This window comes from Astatotilapia calliptera, chromosome 7 (genome assembly GCF_964374335.1).
Source record: "Astatotilapia calliptera chromosome 7, fAstCal68.1, whole genome shotgun sequence".
NCBI classification, from domain to species: Eukaryota; Metazoa; Chordata; class Actinopteri; order Cichliformes; family Cichlidae; genus Astatotilapia; species Astatotilapia calliptera.
In genome coordinates, this window is record NC_137428.1 from 24660268 (window position 1) to 24681350 (window position 21083).

The 21083-nt window shown below is 41.6% G+C and overlaps 1 protein-coding gene across 2 annotated transcripts; it reads left to right on the forward strand.

Moving 5' to 3' along the window:
• Nucleotides 1-729: 729 nt before the first annotated feature.
• zdhhc8a (zDHHC palmitoyltransferase 8a) lies at nucleotides 730-13377 on the forward strand. 2 transcript variants are annotated; one of them, XM_026173816.2, is made up of 10 exons: nucleotides 730-1265; nucleotides 7583-7704; nucleotides 7810-7967; nucleotides 8631-8803; nucleotides 8918-9020; nucleotides 10309-10400; nucleotides 10491-10614; nucleotides 10714-10828; nucleotides 11410-11522; nucleotides 11616-13377. In XM_026173816.2, the coding sequence occupies exons 1-10, from the start codon at nucleotides 1162-1164 to the stop codon at nucleotides 12918-12920; spliced, it is 2409 nt and encodes an 802-aa protein (XP_026029601.2). In that variant the 5' UTR covers nucleotides 730-1161; the 3' UTR covers nucleotides 12921-13377. The 2 variants fall into 2 exon arrangements, with proteins under 2 accessions (XP_026029601.2, XP_080160403.1); XM_080304277.1 differs by having other exon boundaries at nucleotides 7814-7967.
• Nucleotides 13378-21083: the final 7706 nt, after the last annotated feature.

Sequence of the window (21083 nt, forward strand, 5' to 3'; positions counted from 1 at the left end):
CATCTTTTGTACTGTAGCTAGACTTTGTGATTTTCTCCATGATTTTTTTTAACGATTAGAGAAGGAACATTGTCCTTTTAATTTTACAAAGTTTCTGCCTCTGCCTGCTAAATCTTGAAAATATAACTGTTGTGCATCCTTAAATCTTCTAATCCCTTGGTCTTCCTGGTTAAACCACAGCAGGGGCGTGTCTGGTGGGGTAGAGGTGGCACCAGCCCCTCCCCCCAGTTTTTAAAGATGTATTTTTTTTTATTAATCTGCTGATAAATTGCATTATTATAGCTCAAATTACTCAGCAAGAAACTAAGATAATTGGTTACAAAGCTAAAATAATACAGTGTGCACGATTTTGAAAATTGCCCCTACACATACTCATTATGTGGAATGACACTTTTGCGCATGTGGTCCTTTAAACAAATTTTTATCGTAGATATAACGACTAAATGCTGTTTTTTTCACTTTACAAATCAATACAAAATGATTGCCACTTTAACGTAATAAATCTGTAAAAGGACACAGGGCACAATTAATTTCTGATTATTGCGATTTCCGGGACCCCCTCCCTCACGCCCTCTCCTGCCTAGTGGAAACACCCCTGAAAAGCCTTCAAGACAAGGCAAAGAATTTTTTAGTGAATTTTTTAAGTGAAAATGAACGAATTTCTTACACGCACCAGTAAATAACTTACTAACTTCATCACTGCAAACCCTTCACCGATCTTATTTCAGTGGTGTTATTAAGCACTGGTATGAGCAGCAGTGGTCATGTGCAACAATGGTGGGAGAACTGGAGGAAAAGAAGTAGTTCATGAGATCACAGCAGGGGGTCTCAGTCGGCCAAGTGTAGTAGTGCTTCACGTCATTGATGAGTAAAAGCACCACCTTTGGGACAGACGAGAGGCGGCATCTGTGCGCTGCTGGCGGCCGGGACAGACCAACCGGGACGCAGGAGTGAGGAGCGGCTCTGCGGGCTTTTATTTGTATTTTGTTTTTTTGAGCTTTCGGGCTTTTTTTCTTCTTCCTCACCCCTTAACTATGATTGTCGTTTCTCGGCGTTTTGCGATTTATGAAGGGCTTTGCAAACAAACCAGCAGGGACTTTTGCGGTGTATTCGCCGTGCGTTTCGTCGGTATGAGACACTGATGAGCGTGGAGAGGACAGGATGCCCGCCAGCGGCGCCGACTCGCTGAAACCCAGCGCCTTCATCCCGGTGTGCACGGCCGCCTGCCTCCTGGTCGGCTCTTCCTCCCTGTTCTTCGTCTTCACGTAAGTACGAAAGAGTCACGGGAAACTGGTGTTTTACTGCACGGATCATTCAGCTGAGCCATGCATTCAGACACCTGTCATCCACAGCTACTAAATATCAAATAGATCTGTTTAAGCGTTAGAAAAATATCACACATACCCCCAGTGTCCTCTCTGGCACAGCTAAAGATTATTAAACTGAATGCAATTTACTCCACTTTTATTCTCCCGTTTTTAAATTAACATTTTATTTTGAAAATCCAAGAAGCTGTTAAAAAAAGAGCAAAATTTCCTCTCCTTTGCACTGTCTTCACTCTGCTGGCAGACCCGCCGGGGCTGCTAACATCTGACCTGGTTAGCTGGCAGTTTGGACTTGGGTCTGGGCGCCTGCCCGGTGCACCCTAAGGACCCAAGTGTGAGCACAGTTACTTTACGGGATAAGCCACCCACAATCAGCATGTCTCAGTGTGTCACCGTGACCCATATGTGTCATAAATTTAGCTAAAGGAAATCAAAAGAGGCTACCCCTCTTGCAAAAGCCCTGGAAATTCACTGCAAGGTTTCTCGCAATATGTGACAAACTAAAGAAAATATAGTTTTAAATATGCAATAGAGATGTTAGAGATGATGTTTCAGTCATACTGGCTTTGACCTATTTGTGAGGAAATTGAGGTTATGTCCAAGACTGAAAAGACTCCACCCAAGCCAAATTTGAATATAATATTCTATAATACCCTGAGAATCCAATTTAAACGATGACTATAAATTTGTGTAATTTGTCCAAACATTTCAAAGCTACACAGAGAACTACAAAGTAATACTAATGCACTAAATAATAAAGCTTTTCCATATTCATCATTGACTTTCTGCAGGCTCCCACATCATAGGCTATATGTCAGCCTTCTGACCCCTCAATCTCTGTAGCCATATCTGCCCTAGTTTTTCTCTCTATTCTCAGGCTGTGCACTGTTTCCACTGGAATCTGACACCAGATTGGGGGTATGGGATTAGATTCCTCTGGTTGATGTCATGTCATCCCCCATCTGGGAAAACCAAGTCTGCAATCTTTGAGTTCACAATAGGTTATTTGGAGATAAGAGTCCGAATAAGTGAAAATGTTTACTGTAAATGCGAAGGGATAGTTTTGCAATTCCTTTTTCTTTGATAGTTTCCTGCAATATTTTTCCTGTGTATGTGACTGAAATGTTTTAAATATCCCTGCTTTAGAAGAATGTGAAAATTAAATTCTTGCTCTCCTGTTTAAAACTATGCACCTTTAATCTGGTTAATCTGCAGAGATGTAGCTGTAGAAATCCGTGTGGGTGGATCAGCCACAACATTAAAACCATCTGCCTAATATTTTCGGTTCTTCCTGTACTTCTGAAGGAGATCTAATTATTTAGGGCATGAATAAGTGACCTTTAGGGGTATCCTGTGGTGCTGGCACCAGAACATTGACAGCTGAACCTTTGGGTCATGTGTGTTGAGGAGTGGAGTCTCTGGTTTGTTTTGGTACACCTTGTGGATGGTCAGTTGGATTGGATTTGGGATTGTTGGAGGTTGAGGAGACTGGGCTCTGCTCTTGAGTAATTTTTGAGATTTGTCTATACACATACATAGACACAGCTGCCATTAGGCCACCCACTGGTTTGTGAAGTCCAGCTTTTAAGCCTCAAGCCGAGCATTTTGGCCTTGGTGTGTTAGCTCAGATCTAACTTAAAAAACAAGGGGCATACAGTGGCACCATGTCACCCACAAGTTAGGCCCTCTTTAAAGCAGCGGTCCCCAACCTTTTTTGCACCGTGGAGTGGTTTAATGTCCGACAAAATTTTCACGGACTGGTGATTAAGGTGTCGCGGATAAATAGAACTAAATAAAATGATACGACCTAGACAAACACTGTGGTATTTTGTAAATATAATAGTAAATGCGAATTCACTGTGTAATTGTGTAACTTTATTAGCAGCGTCCTCCTGAAATGCACCAACAACATTGAGAGTAACATCCTCCTCTCTGCCCCTTAATGCTCTCTGGTCGCTATGGTAACGCGTAAATATTTCTTTCAAAATAAGACACACAACTACAACACGGGAAAAGACTGAGTTAACCATAAAACCCCCCCGAAAACCATAAATTTCAGCCTCAACTCTCCCATCTGGGGGTGAGGGGAGGAAAACAGGACAAAAGACACACTGTGGAAGAGAGTCAGAGATTAATAATAACTAATGATTAAATGCAAAGTTTTTTATTAACACACACACAGTGAAAAGAGCTGAGTGAAGAAGAAACATTCAGTGCATCATGGGATGTGGGAAATGCATTGGCTTCACCTCTCACACACGGAAGCCATGTCCTTCTTTTATATACAGTCTATGGTCACATTGTACAGCTGTGTGAGGTTGGTGCTGTTGGAGCATCATTCCCATTGGTGGGTGGGGTGCAACAGTGTTTAAGTGGGTGCTGCATATCAAAGTAAAATCAACTGCAATGCTCAGTGTTTTTTGATGCTGGGGCTGATCATTGTCTCTGTATTGCATTCTTATTATGGAGTGTTTTAATGTGGAATGATTTCCTTTATTCAGAAGTTTTTAAATGTTAGAATACAGAGATGTTGCAAACGGGGAAAACTCTTCAGGCCTGAGACGTATAGAGACATAGAGCTCATAGGCCAGAAACTCTTGAGCATCCCTGCAGACCATCTATATCCTATGAGAGAAAAAAGAAGTCGATGAACTCCTGACATGATAGATTGAAAAGAGACTGCTTAATTGGGACTGCAATGCCAAACCAGCAAAACTAGGACACTGCAAGTGATTGAAAGTGAGTGCAAGTCAGCTGAAGCGACCTTATAACATACACTTTTAATTAATTATCACATTTCTGCAGAACAGAGATCGAAATATTCTGACCACAGGACCTCTGAATCCCACAGACTGTATCCCAATCTTTAGATAAACAACAAAACAATATGTCTGTCTTACCGACCAACAGTATAACATTTTGTTATTATTTGTGCAATTTAATGTAAGTGTCTAAAATGCTCTTCTAGCTGTGCGGTCGTACATACTGCATGCAGCTAAAGCAGACTTAAAGGTCACTCACAACTGCCTTAAGCAGAAACATCTTGTTTGAGGAATAAACAGCAGACACTGAGTTTTGTGGACTGCCGGTTAAATAGCTTGTTTATCATATATTTTTTCCTCGAAAAGCAGAGATGGACAGGTGCTGCACTCTGTTCAGCCCGTCCCCTGTAACACTGAATCAAAGGGACATCGTTGTCATCTGCCATAACATCATCGTTTTGGTTCCTGTGAATCATGGAAACACACAGTAGTTAGAGAATACCAGCCAGGACGGCCTTGCACCCTTGAAGTTATGTCCTTTGTGTGCACTCACGTGCACATTCACAGTATCATTGTTCATGTTTTTAAAGTGTTTTTAGCTTTTAAACCAGAGCAAGGTGACATGAAAATTCCTCTCCAGAAATCGCAGTTACCCTGCAGCCACATCTCCTTTCATCTGCTAATATTCATGCAATTATCAGCGTCAGCAGCTCTCTATGAGCATTAGCAGTACCAGCATGCATACATTCATTTCTGTTTCCAGTCGGGCTTTGGGAGTGTCAGAGGACGACCTTTATATCCGTGGCGGCTCCTTTGTCTTCCTTTGCCTGATAAAATTCACCAGTTAACCGGTTTCCTGCTTTTGTTCCTCTGACCGTGAACTTTTGTTTGGGTCAGTGTTTAAGGTGTGGTGCATTGTTGAACACTGCCAGACCACCAACAAAGAGCAGAAATGAGAAAGAGCAGCAGAAATCCCCCTTGTGCTGTGTTCCAGTCTGCTAGGATGCAAGCATTTTTGCATTGACAAATACTGACATTTAAAAAAGCTACAGTTGCTTAAATGGGCCCCTAACTCCAAAAATCCTGGTTTTAAATTTCTCAAGATCTTGCATGTGATCTGCTTATTAGCAGCAGTTGACTATTTCACAATAGTCAAACGAAGACAGTTATAATATGCTTAACGCTTAAATAACTTACACAGTAAAGACTTTTCAAAGTTGGCTGATCACCTTCAGCCTCTCACGGTCATACTAGACCAAGTTTATGCTGCACTACCAAAACCTTTGAGTGTACTGATCCCATTAATCTGACATTTTATTGATAAATTGCTATTTTAAGTTTTTCACTGAAATTCAAAACACCAAGCTAAAGGTGCAAAAATGCATTCACACTGCGTGTGGAGAATGTATTCACGAGCGGCATTTTCTGCACGGCTATTGTCTCTAGAAATCTGACAGATTATGATGTCATTTATGTAACTGCAGCGCTCACAAAAGGAGCCCTGGCTACTGGCAGTAGTGAAATTGCAGCTTGACCGACTGAGTGGTGTCTGCCGTGCCACTGACCCACTGCAGGGATGAGCGCAGTGTGCAGATTGCAGAGCAGCTTACTGTTCTGCGTGATTTAATAGCGCCCCTGCCCAGACTGTTTCATTAGGTAGGGCCTGCGGCGTAATGAACTGTCCCTCCCTGCGGTCCAGATGGTCTCAGATCAATTGGTGGATGCATCCACATTACAGTCTGGTCCATATCTAGCTTCTCTTCGGTTAAAACGTGGTTTGTGCTTGTAATTTAAGAGATAACTGCAAATGACAATGAGCAGTGTTACTCTGCTTAACGTAACCAATAAACTATGACAGTTTAAGGACGTGAAACATGACCACACTATGTGAGAAGAACTTGGACACAAATCCCTAAAAAACTATGTGGGCTGAAGGCTCGTATTCTGCTCCTTAATGTTTTTCTCACATATTTTTATATTTTAAGATTCAAATCTTTTCATTGTGCGGCATTTTTTCATATCTCAAAAGACGTGTTTTGCTCTGAAAGCGCTGAACAAGGATTGCAAGTTTTGTGAGAAGTTCCCTCACAACAATAAATGTAGTGGCTTTATGCCATGTTATAGAATATATAGTATCATGTTGTGTGATATATGGTCGCCTTGACTGCGTATTCTGTGTGTTAAGCATCTGATGTGAGGAATCCACAATGAACTGGACTGACAGAAATTGTCTGTAATCCAGAGTTCATAATCCAGGGATTACTGTGTTTGCAGCTGGCATGGCATCAGCAGGCATTCCTCCTGCGGGGCGAGACCCCTCCCCCACCCCTGCCCTAAAACCAGCCTGGGTGTGGGTTTGGTGGGTAGGTTTGAGAGGGGGGTTTGGGGATTGGAGGACTCTTAATTTTGTGGCGTTTTCACTTTAAATCAGACTTCGTTTTTAATCAACTATGTTCCATGAAGTCATGTTCGAAATAAATAAATAAATCACGTAACCTGTTTTGACACGTTTTCCCTTTCAGTCCTAAAAGATACATCATGTTATAGTATTTTATTATTGATCTGAACCCATACTGATAAATCCATAAGCAAAAGACTCATAGAGTAGATAGTCCAATCAACTGATGTTCAATCAAACACTGCTAACATAATCCAGTGGATATTAGTCTCTCTCTCGCTCTAATCTCATGCAGTAGAGTAGAATCATTCACAACGGTTTTAATTAGTTAGTAGCGCTCATAGTTTGCAACATTTTATGCAATTAAACAGATCAAAATCCAACTTAACGTTAAATCCGCCAAATCTTCTTTTGACATTTTTTCTGTCCATTTAATTGCTTATTATAGTTATAATATTAATAGTTATATCCATATGAGCCACCCTTTATTGTAGTTCTCTGTCTAGTAGCAGTGTGCAGGCTGTTGTTAGAGGGCTGAACATTTAATGAGTTAGTAGGGTAATTATCTGCAGCTTTTTTTGCTTTGCCTCATCACATAGACACTAACTTTCACATCATTGTGCTGGGATCAGGGATGTCGCGGTGGCTGTCGTTCTATTTTCTGACTTTTTAAAGAGTAAACGATTCAAAAGTCATCGACAGATTATTCGGTAATGAAAGTTATCTATCGTTCAAACCCTGCTGTGTAACGAGGCACAAGGTGCAGAAGGATTCTGTGCAAGGAGAGACCTCCATCGTTTAATCTCCTGTTGTGGGCACTGCTGAGCACACGCTAATACATGCTTATCTGTCACTGTAAACAATTACTTTTGGAATCCACAGCTCTCATCACAATAAATGGGATGAAGATGATCCCTTACAATCGTTTTCTTTTTTTTTAAATTTTGATAGCTGCGTTAAAATTAACCTCTAAGTGTTGCATGCTTGCAGGGCTCAAAAACACCCATCCAGTTATTACAGCTGGAATTTGGATTTGCATAAGTGCAACTGCAGGAAATTGTGTTTATGAATATTCTCATGTGTGTGTTTGTGTTCAGGTGCCCGTGGCTGGCTCTGACCATCTGCCCTGCGGTGCCGCCATGCTGTGCCGTCCTTTTCCTTTTCGTGCTGGCCAACTTTACCATGGCAACCTTTATGGATGCCGGCGTGCTCCCAGTGGGTTAGTAATCAAAGCGAAGGGGTCATGTTTATTATGTTTACAGCAGACTAGATCACTAGTTTATTTGGGAGTTTTATTTTAGCAACTTCACATCTTGTTTCCCAGCCAGCGAGGATGAAGACAAGGATGATGAGTTCCGCGCTCCGCTGTACAAGAACGTGAACGTGAAGGGCGTCCAGGTGCGGATGAAGTGGTGCGCGTCCTGCCATTTCTACAGACCTCCACGCTGCTCCCACTGCAGCATCTGTGATCACTGTGTGGAGGTGAGCGGAAGAAAAACTAGATGATTGAGAGGGTAAAAAACCAAAAAACACAAAAACAAATGCGGTGGGAAATTGAAATGGAGGAATTGTGTGATAAGGGTGTGGAAGGCACGGAGGGACAGATCAAGAGGGAAAATGAGTTGTTGCTTCTGAGTGAGTGTAGCAGTGTGTCGGGAGGAAAGTCAATAAGGGGGATTTCTGCAGGGTGAATGATGGCCAGAGGGTGTTGGAGAGAGAGAGGGAGAGATCTCATTAATCAGGTTAATCCTTTCCTCAGATCCTTTGTGGACTCAGTAGAAATACAATTTGAAAAACGGGCTCAGACAGCATCTACTGAAAAGTATGTGTTTACAAAGCACAGCAGGTATTACTGTTCTATAGCTGCCTTTTTTATTTTTTCTCTCATTTTCTGTGTTTTTATTGTGCTGTGAGCTTTGTGTCTTTATATTTCTGTTGTGTAGCTCGTGTTTTATAGAATTTTCGGTGTACTTGTGTGCTTTTTGCATTTTAAAGGCCCTGTTTTGAATCAGCATCGCAAATTAGCTTAAGCCATAAATGCTGCAGTACGGGATACTGTTTCATGCTACATACATACAAACTGTTCTACACCATACCAGCGAAAAACTGATTTTTAGTATTTTTCCCCCTTTCTCAATCTTTCAGGACTTTGATCATCACTGTCCCTGGGTGAACAACTGCATCGGGAGGCGAAACTACCGCTACTTCTTTCTGTTTCTCTTGTCACTGACTTTTCACATGATTGGTGTCTTCACTTTTGGCCTCATATACGTGCTGCACCACATGGATGAATTATGGAAGCTGCACTGCACTGTCACGTATCCTTATGCACACTCAATATATGTGTGCAGCTATCTTTGCTTGCATATTTTGACTATTTTGTCTAACTGATTCTAACTAGAAGTAGTTTTCCTTATCATTGCTTTTCCCAGTTTGGTAGTGATCAGTATATCGGGGCTGTTTCTGATCCCTGTCCTCGGTCTCACTGGATTCCACTTGTATCTGGTATCCAGAGGACGAACCACCAATGAACAAGTCAGTTTTTTCCATACATGTGCATTACTGTTGGGAACATAGAAGCATATGAATGAAACTGAAGGACTTAATGATGTTGTATTGTACAATTCTGTGCAAAAGTCATTTACTTCCAAGGAGCCAGAATTTTAATTTTTAAAGTTGTCTTGAAGCAATAGTTCTCCATGTTTTCTGAGGGTCTTTCAAACTTTCCCTTTGGACAAGGGCTGATTGTCTTCAATTATTTTCAGTCCAGGGCTTTTAACTGACTATTTCCAGAGGAATGTTTCTTTTAAAAAATATTGTTAAGCCACTGAACAATGACCTATAAATTGTCCAAGTGTAAAAAAGCACCTAACTATCTACATAAGACAGACAACTTGGCAAAGAATCAGTTTTAAACTGTATCTGTGCTTTGTTACTAGCAGCTTGTGGCAAATGCACATCATTTGTTCCCATTTCTTTAGCCGAGTCTATGAAAAATGCCAAAGATAACACAGTTTGACAAGCATAAAATAGTATAGAAGTACAGAAGAGGCAAGTCTAAAAACTACTTACAGCAGATGGAGTATTAAGTATCATAAAGTCAGGTCCGTATGAAATAGGTGAAAATATAGCAAAGCACTGACACAGGACCTGAGAGATGCATCTGACCCTTCAGCTGATCCATTTGCTGTTCACTGAAGCCTCATCAGAAATGGTCTCAGTGCAAGGCTGGCTTTCAAGAAGCCATTCTTAAGGAAGAGAAACAAGGTGAAAAGGCTGAGGTATGCCAAATTACACAAGAACTAGACTAGAAATCAGTGGCTGATGGAGTGATGAATCCACATGAGAAGTTGTTTAAATTGTCAATATGTGTGGAGGTCAGGAGAGAGGAACAAGACTGAGTGTCTACAGCTGTCTGCAAAACACGGTGGAGGCTCTGTCATGGTTTGGGCTGTATTTCAGTTGCTGGTGTTGGGAATAATCTTTACTGTTCAGCATGACAAAAACACACTGCTATTACTATAAAGTATAGCTTGATATAAAAGCACACAACTGAACGCTATCAGTTATGGATCGGCCTCTTCAGTGGACCTCAACATTACTGAAGCAGTGTGGGATCATGTTGACAGAGAGCAGAACAAAAGCTTTGATGTCCTTCAGAGTCCTGGGGAACTATTACTGAAGACTGTGCTTCCATGTAGGTTTGCACATTTCAATAAATCACTGCAGCTATTTCCCATTTTCATAGCAAAATGTATGACTTTTGCACAGTACTGTATGTATACACGTAAAAACTCTAATATACTTCCTCATATTTTCACAGGTAACTGGAAAGTTTCAGGGAGGAGTAAACCCTTTTACACGTGGCTGCTGTAACAACTTGGAGCATCTAGTTTGCAGTCCCATTTCTCCAAAGTAAGAAACGTTCTCCTCCTACATCTTCTGCTTAATTTAAACCTTTAAACTAACTTTGTTTTGCTGTCTGTCTTTGTCCTGGGACACCAGGTACACAGCAAGGCCCTGTAGGAAAGCAGTCATCCACATTCAGCCTCCGTTTTTGAGGCCAGAAATTGAAAGGCAGATGCCAGTGAAAGTCAGAGGCAACGGGATACAGAGTCTCCAGAATAAGGTAAGCACGAAGAGCTTAATATTTTCACACACTTATCAAGTGATATATGATGTATGAGCTATATCTCTCATGTCTCTGGCTTTTTTTTTCTTCTGCCAGCAAACCTCAACCGGAGCTGTCAAGCTGTCAGACATCAAACAACCGAAAACTCCACCGCCGCTGCCTCCGAAACCAGACCACGGTCTGTTGAAGAGCCAAGTAGCTGCCATGGATGGTAATTTAAAATGACACATATGCTTATATCCTGTGATAAGCATGCATCTGTAAAGTGAAGCGGCCACATTTTTTGTAACATTTTTTTTAATTAAGTAAGAGAAAAGAGGGACACTTTGAGGACTTAATTATAATTTGATAAATAAACATGTACTGTTGGATTGTGGGCTCATACTCTTCTTCCTGTGCAAACTGCAATGATTACTGCACCAAATGTGCAATAATTACATCTTAAAAGGTTTTTTTTTATCAAGTCTTTTTTAAAAAGATACATCTTCTGTTATTGGAAGTACTTTTGGTTTTCGAAATCGGTAAAATGGAAACTTGTGACCCACTTTTCATAGGTTTACATCTATATTATCTATCAGAGGGCTTTTGGCGTGTGTGCTTTAGAGAGATTATGGAAAGTATTTAGAGACAAACTAATGCACTGTTGGTTTGTTTTTTATTTTTTTCCATGGGATTTGTTGATGATGAAAAACCAAGAACTCCTTTAAGCCATCTTTGCTCAGATGCATTGGCGGTTTTATTCCATACGTTTGCTGTTGCATGCCATTAATCTGAAGCTGACTTCTTTTTTAGATCCGGGGCATCATAATAAAACCGTCCTTCCTGCATCTATTCCCACCGTGCCACAGCTACGACCTGTCCTTGAGGCTATATCCAGAGGATCATCGCCTGTTCCTCCAGAACAGGTGACTTTCAGAGTTTATTCCTCAGTATATAAGTTTTGGTTTTGATTTGTGTCTGAAAGACTCTGCTGTCTGTTTTGTATTGTTGTGCTTAAGTTGCTGAAGACGTCAGATCAGCAAGGGAGCAACAAAGGTCCTGACCTCCACTCTGAGTCTAAAGGAAGCCCTGTGAGATGCAGCCAACAGGCCAGCCTGCCTGTCCAGCCTTCCCTCCAGACCAGCGCTGTCTCCAGCTCGCTGCAGCTCAACTCTCTGCCGCTGAACTCCCGTTCTCTCACCCTGAAACACACCAGTCGCAGTGGCAGCAAATCCCAGCTGCCAGCCATGCATGCTGACAATTTGGAATCCAGTCCCCGGCCTGGCATCCTGTCCTCTTCCAGCCTGCTGGCCAACCACAACACCAGCAGCAGCAGCATCTCCTATGATAATGTCATTCCTACAGACCCTCAGGCCATGGCTCAGAGAGGGGCCCCTCCAGTCAGCTACCCCCATCACTTTATGACCCTGGGCACAGACGGGAACCTGCAGCGGTCGCATCCTCGCACATACAGTCCCGTGTTTATGGGCATCAGCAGACAGTCTCCTCAGCCTCGAGATCCCTCACCTTCTTTGCAGGGTCTAACCTCCAGGGATGCCTCGCCTTCTTTCCAAGGTTTTATTCAAAGAGTCCCTTCTCCTGCTTTCCAAGGGCTGTTGCCAAGAGACCTTGCATCCCAAAGCGTAATGTCGCGAGATGTCCCACCTTTGGGTTTGGCGATGCGAGATGCTGCTTCTCAGAGTCCTCGAGGTAGTCTTCGGGATCTCATTCCTCCAGACATGACACCTCCGCTGTCTGCTGCTGCGCGCTATGATAACTTTTCAAAAGCCATCATGGCTTCTATTCATGAGAGACGGGAGCTGGAGGAGCGGGAGAGGATGCTCCGTCGCCAGGTGAGGACCCAGGCGCTCTTCAGCCCTGATATGGGGATCTATGACATCCCAAGCAGGAGAAGTTTACCACCGGACAACATTCGACCTCTGGGCTCCCGGGGACCAACTCCGCCAGCCTACGGCTCCAGGGAGTTTCTCATGAGTACGGGCGTCCTAGGTTACAACATCAGGACCTCACCTCTCTCCAGCTCGTCAACATCTTCTCTCACACATGGTCCAAAAACCTCCAGCTCTCCTCTGCAGAATAGCAGCAGCAGCCTACAAAGCAGGGGCAGGTCTTCCTCTCCGGCCTGTTACCCTCCCGAGAGGCCGGCCCCAGGCTTCCCTTCCTCTACGTCCACCCTGCCCCGCTTTTCCTCTTCCTCAACCTCCTCTGCCCCCCTGTACGCCTCCTATGCCAACACGAAACGTTCCTCTCTCCCATACTCCGGCGAGGGGAAAGACTCTGTCACTTTGGGAGTCCTGAAATGAAAAAAGAAAAGAAGAAAAGAGTCATGTTTCTGGTGGTGTGAATGACTCATCTATGCAGCGTTAGTCTCAGTCTTCACAGCTCCGCAGCGTGTAAATAAGAAGCCATTTGGGACTTCCCTTTGTAGGAGGGTGTGGGACAAATAAATACACAATGATGGATACACATAGAAACTATATTCTTGGAAGGTCATGTAAGTTTGAACAAATAAAAAAAAAACAACCCTGTGAATCTCAGGATAGCTGTGCCTCCTCTTACAGACAGAGGGAGCTCTATAAACTCAGAAGAGCTTTGTGAAGAATACAGATTAACTTATTTGTTTGTATGTCATTTGATAATACTTTTGTGAAACAGTGTAACAATACACTTTGCCTCCTCCTGAACAACAAAAAAAGAAAACTCCCTGTTTAGTAGAATTTTGTAGCTGTTTATATGAATAAACCTATTTTGTAATTTCCACTTATGTTATTTATTTGTGATGTGAATTGCCACTAAAACACCATCCAGGGTTCCAGCAGTTCATTCAGTATAAAGGGTCTCACAATAATATTTCGCTATAAATTATAAAATTCTTCTATAATACCAAAAAACAAACAAACTGTGGATATACTCATAGGAACCTATAAAATGAGCAGTTGTGTCTCTACTGCCAGCCATGTTTGGGCCAATCGAAACTCTGATATGACTGCGACACATCACGTCACAAGCAAAATAACAGTATTTCCAGCAGGACGTGAGAATAAAGTGCTTTACTTCCCTTCTATGTAAAGTTTAACCACACCTGCTATAAATGAAAGCCTGCAGAGTGTGTAATAAAACTGAAAAAGGCAAAATAAATAAAGATAATAATAATAAAAAACCTCAGGCTTTAATAGAAATTGCTAGAACACATATTTGTTTAGCAATGATGATAATACAAGTGGATAAAAATATTTATATCATGAGTCCGTAAGGAGTGCGATAGGTATATTAGGGTAGTGGCTCCATACTGCCACTCTCTGCACCAAATTTGTGCACGGCACCCTCTAGTGAACAATTTCAGAAGGAGGCATAATGTTCAGCTAGAGCAGCATGATCCAGCAGATGATGCAGTTTTGGGTAAAATGCCAGAAAACAGCATGATGATGTCTATGTCAGGGGCTACGAGTAATGGAAAAGACCATAGGAGGCTCTAGCTCAAATGCAGTTTTATTACATAGTACGAGTGGGTCACATTAAGTTAATTAGAAAGAAAAAAGAAATGTCACCAAGACTTCATTCATCTACAAGAGGTGGTGTTAATGCTTCACAAGCATCAGATGAAGAATCAAGTGACAGATTTTTCTATTTTTTTCTGCTTCCGACAGCTTAAACGGGTCCGTTCTTCTGGTCGACCTTCAGCGCCAGAGCAAACTTATGACTAACTCAGTGTTTCTGGCAGAAATATTTCTGATAACAGGAACTTTTACTACGTCGAGCCCGGATAGACTGTCTTTGTTTAGGCAATAAATGACAAGATTCAACGCTCTGAGGCCAAGTTTGCAGGTGAGTTATTGTTGCGTTTGACCTCAGGGCGGACAGAAGTGCAAAGATGACAGAAAGTCTTGAAAGGCTTGAATGATTTAAAGTGCTGGCAGGAACTTCCAGCACTGCTGACAGATCTCTCACCAGTGTGGTAAATTCAAAAAAGCTCACGCTTCGCAGCTTAGTTAAAGACCTGACAACAAAAGACGTGAAACATGACACATACACACACAAAAAGGAAGCCTCTCCATTACGGTGCCAGAGTGCAACAATTAAAATGTAAACAACATTGTTAGGCAGTCATCAGAGTGCTTGTTATTGGCAAAAATGTCTAACACGTTTACAGATTGCATTACACAGCCTTTTCTGTGAAGACTGTGAAGATGACAGTGAGAAACTCAGAGGGGGGAGGATGACAGACAATGTCGGGACCTTAAAAGCAATGCGAGAATCCAGGAGGAATATGAATAAGCTGCAAATTATACGAGTCACTGACATATTCTTGTCAAGGAGCTGCGAACCAGTGCTCCATGCCACTTTTTTAGAAGTGCGCTTTTATTTATTTGCAGTAGCAACAAATGTGCAGCAGTGAAACGTTGCAAAGCCCAACACTACAGTCGTAAAAAGCCATAAAAGACTCAATCAGGTCAATCGTGACGAGGCATTTCCAATTCCTCTTTAAAAGCCTTTTCAGCTTAAATGTAAAAGGATCGGGTTATTAAATATCACTTTTTTAAGATAACAGGCACATTTCTTCTCTAAAGCTCTGATTCAGGTTTATACTTGCTGTTTCCTTGGCTACTAATGTAAGAGCTAGTAGGCAGCGCTCTTTTAATATGTAAACACTGAGCTGGCTAAAGTTTAAAAAGGTGAAGCTTCAGAGTACGTAAAGTAAAACAACCCAGTGAGGACTGGTTGGATGTGTAGCAGTAGGAAAAAAAGAGCTTCCTTGGCAGCACCTCAAAGCAGTTAAAGATGCAGACATGATCAAGACGACCTGCTGAAGTTCAAACAGAGCATCAGAATGGGGAAGAAATATGGTTTAAGTGATTTTGAACATAGCATAGTTGTTGATGTCAGACGGGCTGGTGTGAGTGTTTCAGATTTTCACCACACAACCACCTCTAGGGTTTACAGAGAATGATCTGAAAAAGAGAAAATATCCAGCGAGCAGCAGTCCTCTGGGTGAAAATGTCTTGCTGATAGCAGAGGAAAACGATCAGACTGCTTTGAGCGTAAGGAAGGGAGCAGTAAATCAGGTAACCACGTGTTACAATCACAGCATGCAGAAGAGCATCTCTTGAAGCATCTTGAAGGCTACAGCAAGCAAAGACCACACAGATCCCACTGATGTCAGCTAAGAACAGGAAACAGAGGCTACAATTTGCGCCGGTTCACCAAAATTGGACAATTGTTCAGCTAAGACTTGGTTTCTGCTGTGATATTTGGATCATAGGGCCAGAATCTGGTGTAAACAACATCAAAGCATGGATCCATCCTGCCTTGTATCAACCACACAAATTTCAGGTTGCTGGTGGCGTAATGGTACGGAGGATAGTTTCTTGTAACACTTTGGGCCCAACTGAGCCTCGTTTTAATGCCATGCACAGCCTACCTGAGTGTTGTTGCTGACCACGTCCATCCTTTTATGACAACAGTTGGTTGAGGAATGTTTTTAGCACCTTGTTGAATCGGTCCCATGAAAAATTAGCCAAAAAGTAAGGTACAAGTTGTACCTAATAAAGTGGCCAGTGAGTGTAGACTTTAATTGGATAATGTCAAGATTTTTAAAATGACAGTAATTGAGTTGCTGCCTTGTCTGTTCCACTCGGCAGATGTAGGCTGTGATGCATAGTTTTGTTTGCCAAATGCAAAGAAGATGAAAAAGAAAACAAATAAAAATTTTTGTGGCTGAATTGAGATTTTTCTTTCCACTCTGGACAGATGTCGTTATGAAAATGTCTGGGAAACAGCGTGGGCAAACATCACATGTTTTTAAAAAATAAGACAGCTCAGCGCTGAGACGGATGCCACGGGCTTAAAAGGGAGAAAACGTTTCTGTTTCTGCTCCATTGAAACTTAAAACAATGGCATCAATCAACACACGAACAAATCTCGGCGACGATTTTCACACTTGGTCAGGTTTTCTTCTTAAGGGTGGTTTAATTTAAAGCGCTAATGCCTTGTACTTGTTCAAATGTACATCAGGGACACAATGAAGCATCACAATCCCATTGTGACAGATGAGCACACAACACAGTAGCAGAAACCCACACATCACATCACATGCATGTGCTATGCATTTCATTTGAGGCTACATATCCAGAAGCATACATCATTCTTGTGGTTTTCATATTTTCCACTTTTCACCCTTTCGACTTCAAATCTTACTCATGCGTGTGCTGTAGAAATCACTCACTTTAATGAAATGCATTTGGATGCTCTGTTGTTTTCTTGCTGTCTCGCCCTCCTCCCCCGTCTCCCCATCTCCAGCCTCCTTTTTTTTTCTAGCCGGGGGTAAAGTGATAATGACGGTAATGACAGGGATGCTGTGCAAAGACGGGATTGCAGGTTGTTGAGTTAGAGGAAAGGGATCAAAAGTATTCTGTGCAGGCTGTGTTGTCTGGAAAGCCCTCCATCTTACATCATGCTATTTTTACCGTCCATTACAAACATGTCTGTCTAATCTACATTGTCTCAGCTTTAATCTCAAAGTGCGAAACTATTGCAGCTTGGTTGCTGTGCAAAAAAATAAAAACATAAACCCCAAATATGCATGCTGGTGGATTTAAATGACACATCCAACTTTAAACAGTCATTAAAGGGTTTGTGTGCGCGTTGAAAGAGTTATTTGTTTCTGTAATTGTTTCCCCTGTAGAGTGAAGAGACGCACAACCCACCACGCCGGGTTTATGAGCGCACGCTTTTTCTCCTTTGTGCTTCCTCGGCTTTCTTATCAGAAATGTTTCGGTCTTATTTTTGTGTCAGTCAAAGCAGCAGTAGCTTCACTTTTTAGTGTCCCGAGCACCGCTTCTGTGTTAATCAAAAGAAAAACCCTAATTATATAACAATTAATATTCAGTACTTAAACTATTGAGCTGTACTCTGTAATATATGCTTTGTGCCTCTGGATAAATGCTTCTTTTCTGCAGTGCTGCTGGTCTTCTCACATACATGTTATGGGGACTCGTGCTAACCTCTTTACATGATCTGATTTGATCCCAATCAATCCGGAAGTCGCCTAAATCTTTGATGAAACTTCTTCAATTGCAGCTGACTGACCTACATTCGTGCCAATGACTGTGGAGCGGTATCTTCCTCCCTCTCTCTCTATTTCTTTCCACCTCATTGATATGCCTGATGATCAGAGGCATCGCTGAACTAGCTGATTGTCATTTTCAGCTGCAGTGGCACTGATGCATTTCATTTCCCTCCCCGGGCTCTCTGTTGGTGTGATTAAGAAGTCGCTGCAGTGACACTCGACAAGGAGGATTTGGATTAATAGCAGCACTTGCTCTTTTTCTTTGTCAGACGGGGGCACATTTTATAATATTTACATTATTTATAAAGTCACTGGGAAGGGGATGCCACGTAGCACCGCTTGAAGCAAAGTTGCTCTCCGTGCAGGTGATGCTGGGAGGCAGCTATTGCTGTTTCTACAGGCTGCCAACGGGGCGCAGCATTTAGTCAAAGTGAAAAGTCAGGACACAAGGTAAAGCTTTGCCATCTATAGTCTGAAGACAGACTCTCAGTCTGACAGGAGCCCCTCTAGAAGCAGCAGGATTTGCACAGATTTTTTCTTCTTCTTAAGTTTCACTCGCTGAAAATAAATGTGTAGATCATCTTTAAATATTTGAATATGAAAATATGAAAGCTGACCTTTCTCTCCTGGAGCCGAATCGGTGACCTTTTCTGGTATTTCCAGCGTTATTATGCGCTCTGGGTGGCACCACCATCTGAAATATGAGCAGCATTCAACACTGCTGGCACCAATTTCCTGTGCTTTTTTTTTCTTTTTTGTAAACTCTTATAGATGTTTTGTCTCGGTATTGAAATGAATTAGCCTCAGCTGCACATGCCAGCTGAACAGAGCAGAGGTGGGTAGTGCGGGGGTTTAATTAGGACAGAAGTCTGCGTTGAACGTGTGCCTCTGTGCGGCTGCAGGAAAAGGTTGTGAAATGCCCCGCTGAGCACCAAAGACTGTGTGGGCATTTCATTGCAATTAATGTATCACAATACACAATGTAATGTAATATGTTTTCTTCTCTGTGGGTGTTTGTCAGCAGACCCTTCTTGCTGCACTGTACTGCTCAGCCTCAGTGTGTTTGTGTGTATAGATTATGGGCAGCAATAATTACATTCATCTCTGCCATACTGTAGAAGCAATTTAGTAGCCTTCATCACATGCACTTAAAGGTGGTGTGTGTGACCGCAGAAGTGTGCGTGTGTGTTTCAGATGAAGTAATAAACAGTGCAGAACAGGGTTACTATTCACTCTTTACTTTAGAAAACATAGTTTCATGTGCATATTTGTGTAAAGGTGTGGGAAATTAATAAAAGATGTGAGAAAATCTATGAGATGAAGATATTTCCTGGTATAACAGTTGGTCAGAGTCTTGGCAAATGCTCATATATTAAATAGATTCTAGGCACTCAACAATGACCTTAACTGATACTTTGTATTCGCCACAAAGGGTCCCGGCTTTCTGAGTTTCAAGGAAAGTCTTGTAATTCATCAGTTTGTGACAAAAGAATAAATTGCACTTGTTAGACTATTAAACTATCATAAAAGGCGTGAAAAAAAAATCGTTAAACCTTGAATCTGTGGAAAGTTTTAACCCTTTCATGTTGCGATTCTCAAAGAGGGACTTGTTTGAATGGCCTGTTTGTGCACAAAGCTGCAACAGGTAGAATTAAAAAGGTTTCTGATTTGTCATAGTGCAGTGGTAGTGTTATAAAACAATGCAGCTCAGTAGAAACATCTATTTATCTGACCCGAGTATGTAAAATAACGCATTTACCTATTGTTAGGTATTTTAGTACCATGGGAGCATTTACTGGATATTGTTTTATAGTGACATTATGCAGGAAAACTCTGTCATTCAATAAGGCCCCTTTGTTTCAGTGTTTTTCTCTTTGACCCAAGAATTGATGTGTGAGAATCACAGGCTGGTACAAGGTTGAAATACCACAGAGATCACTCCCTCAGCTACATTAGTTTCTTAATCTTTTAGACGCCTGTTGAAGGCCAAATGGTTTGTTTCAGATTTCACTAATGTACGAACTCTTCGTTTTGTGCCTTGAAAATATGTCGCTGAGATAATCACAATTGTAGCTGAACTAATAAACTACACAAAGGATGCTTCTTCGCCCAAGGGCAGGAAGACGCTCCCTTATCTTGGTCTGTACTGGTTTAAACTGATAATCTGCTGTCTCATGAATTTTACCCTCTATATAAACTGTTGTACTTGTGAATAAAGTTGAGTCACTTTGGGAAGACAATCTAAAGCAGTCTCTGTTTTCTTGTTCTCCCAAGCTGCTCCCGAGCTCGTACTAACACGCTGAATGGCATACTTGAATATTACTTGAGAATATATTTGACTGTGTTACAGACTAAGGGACATTCTCTGCTGATAGGTGAAGGTACATTCTCTGCTGATAGACGTCCACGCCTCGGAGGAAGCCGATCCACGGAGTAGGCCCTGGAAACAGTTTCCTTCACCTATAAACACAGATTGCCCCAGTTTTCAGTGATTTGTCTTTGTCTGATAGATGTGCAAACTGGATACAAATTTCTGCATATAGTGCTGGCTGTTGTATTTTTAGCAACGATAGAGTCCAGTTTTACATTCTGTTCCCAATTGCACTCATTGAATAAAGAAATATTGGAGACCATGGAAACAAAGAAGAGAGAAATCTCCTATTTATCTCAGAAAGTCAGTTCTCGTATTTCTAAACAACACAGCAAAATGATGGATTATTTAAACTCTCATAAATGTACTGTAGTCTTGCTATTATGATCTGAGATGTGCTTCAGGTTTAAGAGCAGTGTATCCCTTGGAAACTAAAGTAGAGTCACTGAATACAAAACCACACTGATAGCTGAATTCTTGTCTAGATGCATGGTGCAGTTTTCCACCATGATCCACAGACCCTGAGGGGATACTGCGAGACAGGTTGATGAACGTTAAAATAATGCGGCTGTTATTGCATTAATCAGGGTCACTGAATAAAGAAGTATAAACATAAAACATGGGAAAAAATGCAAAAAGCGTTTGCAAAGTACCAAAGACACATGAATAAATATGGCGAGGGAGGACAGTGAAAATTTATATCTAGTCCATGGACTAACACAGTATTCAATTTTTATGTATATAAATATATACTTGTGTAAGGCATATGCAATGTTTATGGAAGTCTATGGAAAATGGGGGATTGTACTTATAATTTTATTTTAGCATGGCACAATAACCTACTTTTCCCTCCTTTTTTGACTTTTTATTTGCATAATATCTAATATAAATACACTGACCTGTCAATAAAAGTTGTACACTTGAATATTTCATTAGACAGACTTTAGCTTTCATGGTGGCACACATTCGCTGTGGCATCGTTTCAATTAGCTGATGCAATGTCACAAGCTTGTTTCACCAAGATCTGCC